This window comes from Camarhynchus parvulus, chromosome 23 (genome assembly GCF_901933205.1).
Source record: "Camarhynchus parvulus chromosome 23, STF_HiC, whole genome shotgun sequence".
Taxonomy (NCBI): Eukaryota; Metazoa; Chordata; class Aves; order Passeriformes; family Thraupidae; genus Camarhynchus; species Camarhynchus parvulus.
This window is the reverse complement of record NC_044593.1, coordinates 637,961-650,255: the sequence shown is the minus strand read 5'-3', so window position 1 is coordinate 650,255 and position 12,295 is coordinate 637,961. Positions and strand designations below refer to the sequence as shown.

The following is a 12,295-nucleotide window of genomic DNA, read 5'->3' as shown; positions in this document are numbered from 1 at the left end:
CTCGCCCCTTTACATCCTTTTATTTTATTTTGCCACTTTGTCTTTAAGCTCTATTCGGCGACTCCGGGAGAACTGAAAATATCTATAAATCCGTATCTATGTATCAATATATCTGGATCTATATCTATAATATCTATCTAATATCCATCTATAACTGAAAGTTTCTCTGTTCTGCCCCTTATCCCTGCAGGGCAGCCCCGCAGGTCCCTCAGTGCCCGTCTGGCACCTGTTTCCTGCCCGCACGGGACCTTCCCCCTCCGGGGCAGGGAGGCGCGGGCGCCCCCGCCGCCTTAAAGGCTCGGGGCGGGCGGGGAGCGGCACGGGAGGCGCCGGAGCCCCGCGGAGCCCCGGCCATGCAGCGCGGCCGCCTGCTCGCCCTGCTCGCCCTGCTCGCCCTGTGCCTGGTAAGGAGGAGCCCGGGGGCATCTCTGCTTTCTGCTCGAAACCTCTGGGTCTGGGTTTTCTCCTTGGCTTTAAGCGCTGTGAGCTCAGCAAGAGCTTCGCGCTGCGCTCTGGAAGGTCCAAACGCTTCCACGTGGGGCTTTTTTAAGGCCTTTCTTCACCTTGAGGGCACCGCTCACCTCTGGAAGCCTGGCAGGGCTCTCCAGCCCATTTCCCAGCCTGGCAGGGCTCTCCAGCCATTTTCCAGCCCCTGTAACCCCAGCAGGGCTCTCCAGCCCATTTCCCAGCCTCTGGAAGCCTGGCAGGGCTCTCCAGCCCATTTCCCAGCCTGGCAGGGCTCTCCAGCCCATTTCCCAGCCTGGCAGGGCTCTCAGCCCCCCGCAGCTCTCATCCTGGCGTTCAGCCCTCCCAGCCCAGCTCTCCAGCCCTCCAGCCTGGGGCTAGCCCTGGCTGCAGCGGGGAGCGAGCCGGGCTGTGCTTTCCTCTCACCTCTCCCCTCTGGGTTTTTTCCCTTCCTGCTGGGGGCTCCATGGGCTGGGAGCCATGCTGAGGGACATGGGGCTCTCCTGGGTGTTAGGGATGAACCCACCTGCACTTTGGGGCAGCTTTTGGGATGATTTTTTCCCCTACAACGTGTTGGGGCCAGATCTGTGCTCATTTCACTCCTGAAGTTGCCCACAGCTGGGCCCTGCTGCTGCATTTACATCTTGGGATTCCCCTCTGCAAAGCAGGCAGAGAGAACGAGAGAGAGCAGAGTTCTGGGCTCTGCTCCTGGTCCTTCCCCATCTCCAGAGTGCCCTGAGGAGGGGTGTAGGATGGAGTGCTCTGCAGCGGGAAATGGCATCGCTTTTCCAGCAGCCAGGGCAGTGTGAGAGAGGGAAAGGGGCTGCCCTGAGCTCACCACCCGGGCTGTGCTGCATTCCCACACCGGCTGCACCCCCTGATGGCACCCCGGCCTCGGGGGTCCCCCCTGCCCGTCGCTCCCAGCACGGAAATTCCCCCAGCCCAGCCCTTCTCCTTCTGCAGGGCCGTGCCCGACACCTCCGCACCGCTTCCTGACGGCGCGGGGCCGCTCCCCGCCCTGCACTTCCCCCTGCTTTCCGAAAGCCCCCGGTGAGCAGCGGGGCAGCCGTTCCAGGCACAGCTCACTTCCCTCCCTGCCCCGGCCCAGCCCCGAGCCGGGGGCTGCAGCGCGAAGGGGAACCTGCCGCGGGACAGACAGGCGGCTGTTTGTCTGTTTGTCCCGCCGGGGCTGGGCAGTGTGGCCGCGGGAGTGCCGCGCTCCTTTTGCCCCAGCACCGTCCTGGGAGGGCTCTGGGGGCTTTCACCGCCCTGCTGCTGTCGGAGGGGTGCCTGAAGCTGTTTTCTTTCCCAGTCCCTCTGCCAGGCGAAGGAGGAGGACACGGCGAAGGATGACAAGGGGAAGGATGACAAGGGGAAGGAGGAGGTGTCTCCCCCGAAGGATGCTGCCCCGAGCAACGCCACGGCCAGCAGCAGCGTGACCCAGCCCGCCGCCAGCCCCCCGCTCCTGTCCGCGGCGCTGGGGGGGCTGGCAGCGCTGCTGCTGCACCTGCGCTGAGCCCGAGGGGCCCTGCAGCCCCCCGAGACCCTCCCCAGGACGGCACCGCCCCCGTTCCTGCCGCTCGGAGCGACCCCCGACCCCGCGGAGCAATAAACGCGCTGGTGCCGCCACGCAGGGCTCGTCTCCGCCTTCTCCCGGTTCCGTACCGGGGCTGCCGGGGGTGTATGGGGGCGCAGAACGGGCCCCATGCCGGGGCTTCAACCCTCGGGGCTGGGGGCGCCGGATGGGGCCAGGGCCGGGACCCCCGAGCAAGCAGAGCATCCCCCGAGCATCCCCCAGGCGATCCCGGAGCTGTCCCCGCCTGTCCCCGCCTGTCCCCCGAGCATCCCCCGAGCGGTCCCCGAGCACGGCCTGGCCGGTGCCTCCCTCCTCAAAGCCCATGCCCACGGAGCCGCCTGTGCCCGTGGGCACTAGAGGGCACTGGGATCCCGTCCTGGCACCGGCATCGGGCTGGGGGAGCTGCCAGGCTGTGGGCACGACAAGGACACGGACACGGGCCAGCCAGGCAGGGCTGTATCTTACACACGTACATAAATACAGTTCAGGGGCAAGAAACACCTGTGGGGAGGGGCGCCGCTGCTCTCCAGAGGGTGCCACGCTGGCTGTGTCCATGGATCCTTCACGGACCGCGTTCAGGCCTCCTCGGAGGGCGGTGGGGTGGTCCCCCCATGATGGAGAGGTTGGTGGGGGCAGAGGTGCTTGGGATGCAGCACGGAGGGTCTGAGGCCCCCAGCCCCAGTGTGGGGATGCTGGCAGAGTGTCCCCATCCTGCCCCATGGCACCTGTGTCCCTCAGAGCACCTGGATGTCCCAGATCTGCGTGGGTCGTTCCTCAGCCATGTCCCACACGATGGCGTGGTCCCGGTCGTAGCTGTGGCCGCCTGCAGAGCGAGGGGGAGGTTTGGGGAGGGCAAACCCCGCTCCTGATGGAAACACCCCACGCTGGGGCATCCCTGGGAAAGCAGGGGTGTCCGGGGCTGCGGCCTCACCCTTGATGTCGAGGATCATGTCCTCGAACATCTGGCTGTGGATCCTGCCCTGGCAGTCCACGCTCCAGGTCTGCCGCGGCAGCCGCGTCTCGGACCAGAGCACGGCCTTGGCTCCTTTCCCCGCCGGCCCGATCACCTGCAGGCTCATGGTGGGGGCCACCTGCAGGGGACACGGGCAGGGATGGCCCTCTAGGGCATTGCCCCCGGGCTGCAATGTGGGGTGAGGGAGCGGGTGGTGAGGGTGGCAAAACTCTGCAGGGGAGGCAGAGATGGCTTCACATCTCCAGGGGAGACTTGGGGAGGAGAATCAGCAGATCTTGGGGATCAGAGGCTGGGAGAAGCTCTTATAAACCCCGGAAGACGGCTGAGGGGTGGGGAGTGCCCAGCAGGAGCCCTGCCAGGGGCTGCCCTGGTCCCCTGGGTGGCGCTGGCTGGCACAGCCGAGCCCTGACCTGGTTTTTGATCAGCCCGTCCTCGTAGTACCACACGGAGCTGCTCTGCTCGCTCAGGCTGGAGACCACCACCCTGCCCGCCTTCATGTCCTCCACGTCGTCGGGCACCGAGAGGAAGAGCTGCAGCTCCCTGCTCCTGACGTTGAAAAAGAGCCCCTTCTCTCGCAGGGGGCGCCGCTTGCGCCACAGACCCTTCTCTGCAACGTGGAAGATTAGGCACCGCAGGCCCTTCTCTGCAAGAGAGGAGCCAGGCTTGGCACCAACAGACCCTTCTCTGCGAGAGAGGAGCCAGGCCTTGCACCCAAACCCGCCTGCCTGCAGCTCCTTGCCCGACTGGGGCTCTGGGAGGGAGGATCCTGCACTCGGGGGGGTTCTCCCCGTTGTTCTCCCCCCCCCAGGTGTCCCCAGGGCCATGGCTGTGCCCATGACCTGTCCCTGGCAGCAGGCACGGCTCACCGTGCTGGGATGCCGTGGGTTTTACAAGCATTGCCCACGGGGAGCGTTTCACCACAAAGGCAGCCACTCCCAGGGTGGGGGACAGGAATCTGGGGTGACAGCACCGGGCTGGTGGCACCTTTGCCGTGTCAGAGCTGGCCCTGCCCAGCTCCCCCAGCCCAGGGCTGGCAGCTCTGTGTCCGTGTGAGCCCCGTGCCCCGGGGTTTTGGGTTCATCCTGCTGGGTGACACGGCCCTGTCCCCTCCCAAAGGCACCCACAGGTGCCCCTCACCTGGCGGATGGGGTACAGGGAGCCCACGTGCTGCAGCCCGCTGTAGGTCAGCCAGTTGGTGATCTCGGTGCAGTCCAGCAGCCACTGCCGCCCTCGGAAATCACCGTGCTCACACAGCACCCAGCTGTGGGGACAGGGGGCACAGGATGGGTTACCCAGGGTGACAGGGGGGCACAGGACAGGGGCAGGGGACACTGGGGGGTGCCAGGGCTCACTCACATCCCTCCTTTGACCCGCACGGACAGCACGTGGTTGTTGAAACCCTCGGCCTGCAGACTCCGCACCTCGGAGTTGAGCTCGATCTCCTTCCCCTCGAAACACTCCAGGCCGTGCAGGAAGATGGAGGGCTCCGAGAAAAACTGTGGGATGGGGGGCACAGGGGGGAGTGAGGGCTCCTGGGGGGCAGAGCCAGAACTGGGGGTGTCCGAGAGAGGGGGAAATGTGCTGGCGGGGAAAGGAAAGGAAAGGAAAGGAAAGGAAAGGAAAGGAAAGGAAAGGAAAGGAAAGGAAAGGAAAGGAAAGGAAAGGAAAGGAAAGGAAAGGAAAGGAAAGGAAAGGAAAGGAAAGGAAAGGAAAGGAAAGGAAAGGAAAGGAAAGGAAAGGAAAGGAAAGGGAAAAGGAAAAAAAAAGGAAAACGAAAAGGAACTGACCAGTGGAACTTTCCTCAAGGAGCAGATGGCGGTGGAGCAGAGGCAGCCCATGGCACTGAGCGTGGGGTACTCGCCCTCAGACAGCACGTGCTGCTCCCCAGTGAAGTCCTGCCCGTCGAACAGGATCCAGCTGTGGGGAGGAGCATTCCCAGGCTGACAGAGCCGTCATGGAGGGCACCTCTCCCTCCCCAGCACCCCGACACCCCACCTGCCCCCACGGACTCTGCAGGAGCGCGGGGCGAAGCCTTGGGGCAGGGCCTCCTGGTCCTCCTCAAAGGCAACGTGGTCCCCCAGGAAGTCGGGCTCTGAGAAAAGCAGGATCTGGGGGGGGAGCAGAGGGCTCGGTGAGGGGGCAAAGCGTCCCCACCACCCCCCAAGGGGCTGCAGCCCCCTCCCCATCCAGCAGCCCTGACCTTGGAGACGAAGTGCAGGTTGTGCTCCCTGACCTGGAAGGAAGCAGAGCGGGGCTGGTGGGGGTCTGGCCGTGACACCACGGGCCCGGGGGGTGCCATGGGGTGGGGCTGTGCCCTCACCTGCAGGATGGGCTGTGCAGAGGCGATGTGGCAGTCGGTGGCGCCCCAGTCCTCGCAGCTGCGGTACACGCCCTTCTCCAGGATGTACTGCTCCCCGGAGTAGTTGGGGCCCTCGTAGGCCACCCAGCTGTGGGGGGAGGTGAGTGCCAGCCTGTTCCCCCCAGGTGCCCCCCAGCCCCCTGGCACACTCACACTCCGCTCAGCACGTGGATGGACTGGGTGATGCTGCCATAGCCGGCCAGCCCCGTGTCGGGCAGCGCCTCGCTCAGCTCCACGCTCGCGCCCTCCTCGAAGTCCATGGCCTCAAACAGGACCAGGGCTGGGTCAGAGAAGTCCTGCGGGGAGAAGGAGCCCCCCAGGCCCCGTGGTCTGTCAGGGGAAGGGGCTGTGGGCTGGGCACACGCGCAGTGGGCTCCTGCCTGGCCTCGGGCACCCCCAGGAGGGTGGGAGCAGCTGCCAAACCTTTGCCTGGATGGTTCTGGCGGATCTCAGGCCTTGCCCAGCTGCCTGATGCAGCAGGGACGGCTCCCTTTGGGGGTGAGGATGGGATGGGGGTGCCTGGATCTCTCCAATCCCTTCCCCAGCCGTTCCCATTGCTGCCCTCACCGTCCGGATCAGCCGCAGGGACACCAGCTCCTGGCTGTAGCCGCCCCACTGCCTCCAGTCCTGGTACTCCCCTTCCTCCAGCAGGTACTGGTGGCCACGGAATCCTTCCTTCTCATAGCCAACCCAGCTGTGGCACAGGCAGACAGGCACTGAGGACTCCAGAGGGTTTCCACGTGCTGGGGCACGGGGGCACCATCCACAGCCTCTCCCCCAGGTGCCCCACAGCCCTTCCACAGCCCTTCCCAGGGGTGGCCATCACTTCCCAGCTGGGATGCCTGCCCTGCCCTGTCCGTGGCACTCACCAGCCCCCCAGGACACGCAGGGAGCCCACGGTGGGCAGAGCTGGCTCGGGCAGGCGCCTCAGGTCGTAGATGTCTCTGCTGATGGTGAAGCTGCGGCCCTGGAAAGCTGCAGCCTCATAGATCAGCACCTGGGGACAGGTGAGGAAGGTGAGGAAGAGACAAGGTGAGGTGAGGATGGTCCCAGGGCCATCCCAGGGTTCCTGAAGCTGCCCCAGAGCTCACCTGTGGCTCACCAGGTCTCTCCACGACGGGGCAGCCCTGGAAGGAGAAGGAACCCAGTGAGGCTGTGGTGGCAGGAGGAGACATTGGAGGGACATCTGCTGCCACCCTTTAAGCCTGAGCTGGGTTTGGGGTCGTTTTCATTCAAGAAGCTCTGTTGAAGCTTTCCCTCACCCCTGAGCCACAGGAGCACTTTCCAAAGCCACGCTTGGCCCGTTCCCACACCGTGATCTCACTGATGGAGCCAGGAGCTGCAGAACCCACGCACACCTGGGCACAGCCCTGGCAGCCCCCCCAGGAGCCAGCACTCACCAGCCTGATGGGATGCATGGAGCAGATGGACGGCTCCTTTGCTCCCCACGCCTTCAAATTGGGGTACCCGCCCGGCTCCAGAACGTAGGGATCGTCATCAAAGAAAGGCTTGGAGTAAAGCAGCCACCTGGGGAATGGGGAAAGGCGTCACCCCCAGCTCCTGCCAGCGCCGGAGCCCCCGCCCCGCAGCCCCCAGCCCCAGGGTCCCCTCACAGGCCCGAGTGGACGATGATGGAGGCGGCCGCCAGCGCCTGGCCCCGCTCGCGGGTGTCCTCGGCCGAGCCGCTGAACCGGAGCCGGGCACCCTCTCCGTTCTCCTGGGCGAACAGGCTGATCTGGGGCGTGCGGTAATCCTGCGGGAACAGCGGCGGCGTTCGGGCCCCGCTCCTCTGCCCGGAGCGGCTGGGGGCTCCGGGGGTCCCGGCACTCACCCGCACCACCCTCTTGAAGGAGCCGATGCGGAAGGGGCGGCTGCCGCGGGGCTGCCCGCTGTGCCCGCTGTGCCCGCTGTCCCGCTGTCCCCGCTGTCCCCGTACGCCGTCCAGGGGTTGTCGATCTCCACGTCGCCCTCGGCCAGGACGCACTTGCGCCCTCGGAACCGCGGCTTCTCGTACATCACCCACCTGCGAGCGCCGTGGGGGCGACACGGGGGAGATCCGGCGTTACCGGAGCCCCGCGGGGCCCCCGGGGCAGGGTGTGCCTGGGGACGGGCTGCCACCGCCGCGCCGGTAATTAGCGCCGGCAGGTAATTAGCACCGGCAGGAAGGGCGCTCCCGAAGCCCGGGCTGCCCTCCCTCGGCCCCTCTCCGCCTGTCCCTACCCGCCTCGGATGACTCGGATGGAGATGGTGTGGGACAGCTCCCAGGACGTGGCGTCGGGGATGTCGTCCCAGATCTCCCGTTTCTGCCCCGCGAAGCCGCCGTCCGAGTAGAGGATGATCTGGGAAGGGTGACACGGCTGCCACGCCGCCCTGCCCGGCCAGCCCAGCCCGGCCCCACCGCCCTCCCTGTACCTTGCCGGGTCTTGTGTTGATCTTCTCCAAGCCCTCCTTGTCCTCCTGCTGTGGAGAGCCCGGGGGACGGGCGGGTGAGGAGCGCGGGGGGACCTCGGCGGAGGCGGCCATCTCCCTGCAGCCTCGCGTCTGGCGTCTGCCCGGCCCTCCCACCGCCCCGGGCAGCCACACCCGAGCATCCCTGCCCTGCTGGGGATCAGCTCCCGTCTGCCCCCGACCCTCCTGTCACCTGCCCGGCATCCTCCCGGCAGCCGTGGAGGCACCCTCCCATCCCTTGTCCTCGTATGCACCATCCCAGCGTCCTCCCATCTCCCATCACCCCTCCCAGTATCCTCCCATCACCATCCCAGTGCCCTCACATCACCATCCCAGTGTCCTCACATCACCCATCACCATCCCAGTGTCCTCCCATCACCCATCACCACCCCAGTACCTGCACTTTCACCCCACGGCCTCTCTGAGCAGAGAGGAAGCACCAGCCCCATTTTGGGAGCAGGGAAGGATGCTGCAGGGTTCAGCCCCCACCCGCGGGGAAGGAGAGCATTGCCCAGAGCTGGATTCACTCACCAGGACAGGCTCGAGGCTCAGGGTCACGGCGCTCTCTGGCTCCTCGGGGACAGCAGGGACAGAGCCCGAGCTCAGCGCTTCCAGCGCGGCCACCTCGGGGCCAGGCTGGCCACCGGGGCCCAGCCCGTTGTGGTCCCTGGGGCAGGGTGGGTCCGAGCCCCCGCTGCCGTGGGGCAGCTGGAGCAGGGCGGCGCCGGGGGGCACGAAGCGGCTGTAGAGCACGCTCTTGTCCAGGCGGGAGTAGGGCTTGCCCTCCTCAGCTCCGGCTGCCCGCTGCTCCAGGAAGTGCGAGAGCAGCGCCATGCCCTTGAGGACGTTGCCTCGGAAGGGCACGCTCCTCTCGGCAGCCACTTTGGCGTTTCCATCCTCTCCCAGCGCCCCCAGGAGCGAGCCCCCCTCCACCCACCCCTCGCCCCCCACGCCGTCCCCGGGCACCCCCCGGCGGTTCCCGGCGGCCGCCCGCTCCTCGGGGCTCAGGTAGGGGTTCTCGATCTCCTCCTCTTCCTCGGGGGGCTCCTGGGGCCGCGCCGGGGCCGGGCCCCGCGCCAGCAGCTCCCGCAGGGCCTGGGGCAGGGACAGGGGGGCGCGGGGCGCCACGCGGTGCTCGTGGATGGGCGGCAGGGCAGCGCAGCGCCCCAGCGCCCACGGCCGCGGCTGCCGCGGGGCTTTGGGCGCCTTCCGCATCTCCGAGGGCTCCATGTTCCGCAGCGTGTCCACGAAGATCTCCATGTCCACCAGCAGCTCGGGGTCCTCCTCGCTCGCGTCCGGGGGGCTCTCGGCCGGGGGCTCGGGGGCTGGGGGCTCGCTGGGGGGCTCTGGGATGCTCTCGGGCTCTTGGGCTGTGCCCTGGGGCTCTGCCATCCTCTCATCCCCCTCCAGCTCAGTCTCAGCCTTTGCTGATGCCGCTGTTTCGGATGAAGGCTCTGGACCATCGCTCGCCTCTGCGGGGGGGGTCTCGGGGGTGTTGCCAGCCCCCGGGGGGCTCTCTGTCCTCGCTGGCGTGTCTGGGACGGTGCCATCCACATCTGCCACGCTTCCCTCACCCGTGCCAGCCGGAGCAGCCTGGCCTGCCGAGGGACACTGCGGGGAGCTGCTCGCGCTGCTTTGCGGGTCCCCGGCCCCCGGAGCCGCCTGCCCCGGCGCGGGCTCGGCTTGTGCTGAGTCCTTCTCCTCGGGGGGTGCCTCTTCCAGGGGCCCAGCGGCCTCTGCGCTGCCCGGAGAGCTCTCCGTGCCCGCTGCGGCCCCCGCAGAGCCGCTGCCCTGCTGCGCGGGGCTGTCCCGCCGTGCCGAGGCCGCGGCGGTGGCCCCCGCAGTGCCGTGCGTCCCGTTCGGAGCTCCCCGTCCCTCCGCGTCCCTGCCCGTCCGCAGCACGGTGACCTGCCGGGCCCTGGGCAGGCCAGGGCGCTACCCGGCCTGGCGGCGCCGGGGCACGGGCCCGTCCCCGAGCCCGCGCGGCGCCGGGCGGGGCGGGTGGGCAGCAGCGTGCCGTGCACGTAGCTCTCCCGGTGCACCGGCGCCTCCGCGGAGGGGGAGCCGTCCCCGCCGGGCCCCCCCTTGCCCCGCTCGTCCTGGCGCCGGGGCCGCTGCGCCGGGGCATAGACCTGCGAGAAGATGGGGCCGTGCGCCGTGGAGTCCTTAAGGAGGCCGGCGGGGGAGGACGAGCGCTCCCGGGGGTCGGGGCGGCGGGGCCGGAGCCCGTCTTCTCCACGATCTCCCTTTCCCAGGCCTGCAGCAGGAGGGACACGCGGGACGGGCTCCCGTCCCGGCCCCGCGCGCTCCCGGGCTCTCCAGGCGCCGCGACACCAGCGAGACCTTCTGCAAGCGGGACCGGCCCTCGGGAGCAGCCGCGGGCCCCGGCTTCATGCTGAGCTCCGCGCTGGAGATGAAGGCTCTGCTCTTGCTGTGCCGGAACGGCGGATCCATGCCGGGGGACCGGGCAGGGAACGGCTCCAGTTCCGTGGTGCTCCCCGCGCTGCCGGGCTCAGCCCCCGCGGCCGCCGCGCTGGGGCTGGCAGAGCTGCAGGGAGAGAAGGAGTCTGGGAGAGCTGAGAACAATTCCCCCCCGCGGGTCCCAAAGCAGGCCTTTAACCCCCCCAGACCTCCCTGTGATCCTGAGGGACATTTTGGGAGCACAGAAGGCAGCATTGGGACTCCTCGTGGTGCTCATGCCATCCATCCTGGCGCATGGCAGTGCCAGCGCTGCTGTGTCCGGCAGGGCTGGGGGGAGCTCGGCCACACCGGGGTGGGCTGCGGGCTGTGCAGAGCCTGGCGGGGCTCAGGTGAGCCTGGCGGGGCTCAGGTGAGCGTGCAGAACGCAGCCGGGCCGTGCCGTGCCCCGAGCTGTGGGATGAGTCAGGCGGGCAGCAGGGCTGCGCCGAGTCAGCAAAAGCAGCAAACAAACAAGCCCAGAAAACAACAGGGAAGCTGCTCCGTGGGGGAAAGAGCAGGGCTGGCAGAAGGAGGAGACCTGAGCAGCTCCATCCCCTGACCCTTCCCTGCGACTACGTGGATTGCTGCATCCTCCTCTGCAGCTCCACGGGCACGAGGAAACGAGCTGGAATAATCGTCCAGAGCTCACCCCCGACCCGAGATTGTCCCAGCTCGCAGCTCCACCTCCTGGCGTTGGCTGCTGCAGGGTGGGCATCGCTCTGGTCCCCGCGGCTCAGGGCAGGGGACAGGGACACAGTGCCCCCTCAGCCTGGGGGCATGTACCATGCTGTGGCCACATGCCTGCCCCAGAAAGGTTTTATTGCTGGTTTGGGGTTGGGAAGCAGCTGACACAGCAGGTGCTGGGGAGGGAGCTGGCAGGGCACCCACGTCCCAGTATCTCCCAGTTGGGAGCTGTTCGGTGTCACCGCCCAGCTGGGGGCAGCGGCGGGGATGGGGATTTGGGGTCAGCCCGAGGACAGGCTGGGATTAAGGTCCCCATCCAGAATGGGGACACCTCCCTGCACAGGTCCCAGGGCTGCTTTCCCTGGGGGACACCTCCGGAGAGGAGCTCATGCTGCAGCAGCCGGGTGGGACCAACCCGGCCCTGCCAGGTTGGGTTTTCCCAGCCCCCAGGGGGATCAGGGGCCGGGGGCAGGCGGGGAAGTGCTGGGTGCAGGCGGCTGCCTGCCCCTTCTGCCAGCCCGCCGTGCGCCCTCCCGAGCCTGCCCTCCCCGGCCCAGCAGGTCTTTCCAGAACAGATAGGAAGAGTTTGTGTCATTTCTCCGGAGGGCAATGAGACCTTGTCTGGGGCAGCCAGCACCGCTGGAGGCTGGGACCAGCCTGGGTGCGGCTGCAGCCACATGGGCACAGCTGGGTCCCCAGGGCCACAGCTGGGTCCCCAGGGCCACGGCATCTGCCAGTGGAGGAGAGATGGATGCACTGACCGTGACCATGGCTGCAGGACAGCACAGGGACAGGGACAGGGACACTGGCTCCATGCTGGGGGGAGGAGGGACCTGCTGACTCAGCGTCCTGCCTCTCACCTGGAGCTGCATTTCCAAAGATCTCCATGTCTGCCTTTCCCATCCCATCCCATCCCATCCCATCCCATCCCATCCCATCCCATCCCATCCCATCCCATCCCATCCCATCCCATCCCATCCCATCCCATCCCATCCCTGCACCTGGTGCCCCCCTGAGCTCCCCAGATCCTGGGAAAGGAGCCCACCCAGAGCCCTGCTCTGCCCCAGCACCACACTTTCTGTTTCTGCTAAACCAATTCCCACTGCAGCAATGGGTCGAGGACACGAGGATGCAAGGACAGGAGGACAAGACCCTGCAGCTCCCAGGTTGCCGCTGCCGGCCATCCCCGCCTGCCCGGACGTGCCAGGCTGAATCCAGCGCTGTTGCCACACCGGGGCACCCAGCGCGGCTCTAATTAATCCCCTTTGGCCGAGCCACGCCGCTGACCTCGTTTGCTGCCTCCCGTCACCCCAGAGGGTCCCCCAGCACC

The 12,295-nt window shown here is 67.5% G+C and overlaps 1 protein-coding gene across 1 annotated transcript; it reads right to left on the bottom strand.

Moving 5' to 3' along the window:
* Positions 1–2,515: 2,515 nt before the first annotated feature.
* CRYBG2 (crystallin beta-gamma domain containing 2) lies at positions 2,516–9,949 on the bottom strand. Its single transcript, XM_030964360.1, has 21 exons — positions 9,864–9,949; positions 8,353–9,739; positions 7,786–7,833; positions 7,594–7,712; positions 7,310–7,396; positions 7,205–7,244; positions 6,987–7,126; positions 6,774–6,900; positions 6,465–6,500; positions 6,243–6,370; positions 5,941–6,067; positions 5,527–5,669; positions 5,335–5,461; positions 5,215–5,247; positions 5,010–5,122; positions 4,802–4,931; positions 4,371–4,510; positions 4,152–4,275; positions 3,425–3,583; positions 2,973–3,132; positions 2,516–2,864 (listed from the first exon to the last, which is right to left on the bottom strand). Exons 1-21 carry the CDS (start codon positions 9,947–9,949, stop codon positions 2,776–2,778), a joined length of 3,543 nt encoding a protein of 1,180 aa, XP_030820220.1. The 3' UTR covers positions 2,516–2,775.
* Between the last annotated feature and the right edge of the window lie 2,346 nt (positions 9,950–12,295).

Coding starts and splice junctions, on each gene's coding strand:
- CRYBG2 (XM_030964360.1), bottom strand. CDS start 9,949: ATGCCCCGGCGCAGCGGCCCCGGCGCCAGGACGAGCGGGGCAAGGGGG. Junction 7,713..7,785: donor TCAACACAAGACCCGGCAAG/GTACAGGGAGGG, acceptor CACCCTTCCCAG/ATCATCCTCTACTCGGACGG. Junction 2,865..2,972: donor CATGATCCTCGACATCAAGG/GTGAGGCCGCAG, acceptor CTCGCTCTGCAG/GCGGCCACAGCTACGACCGG.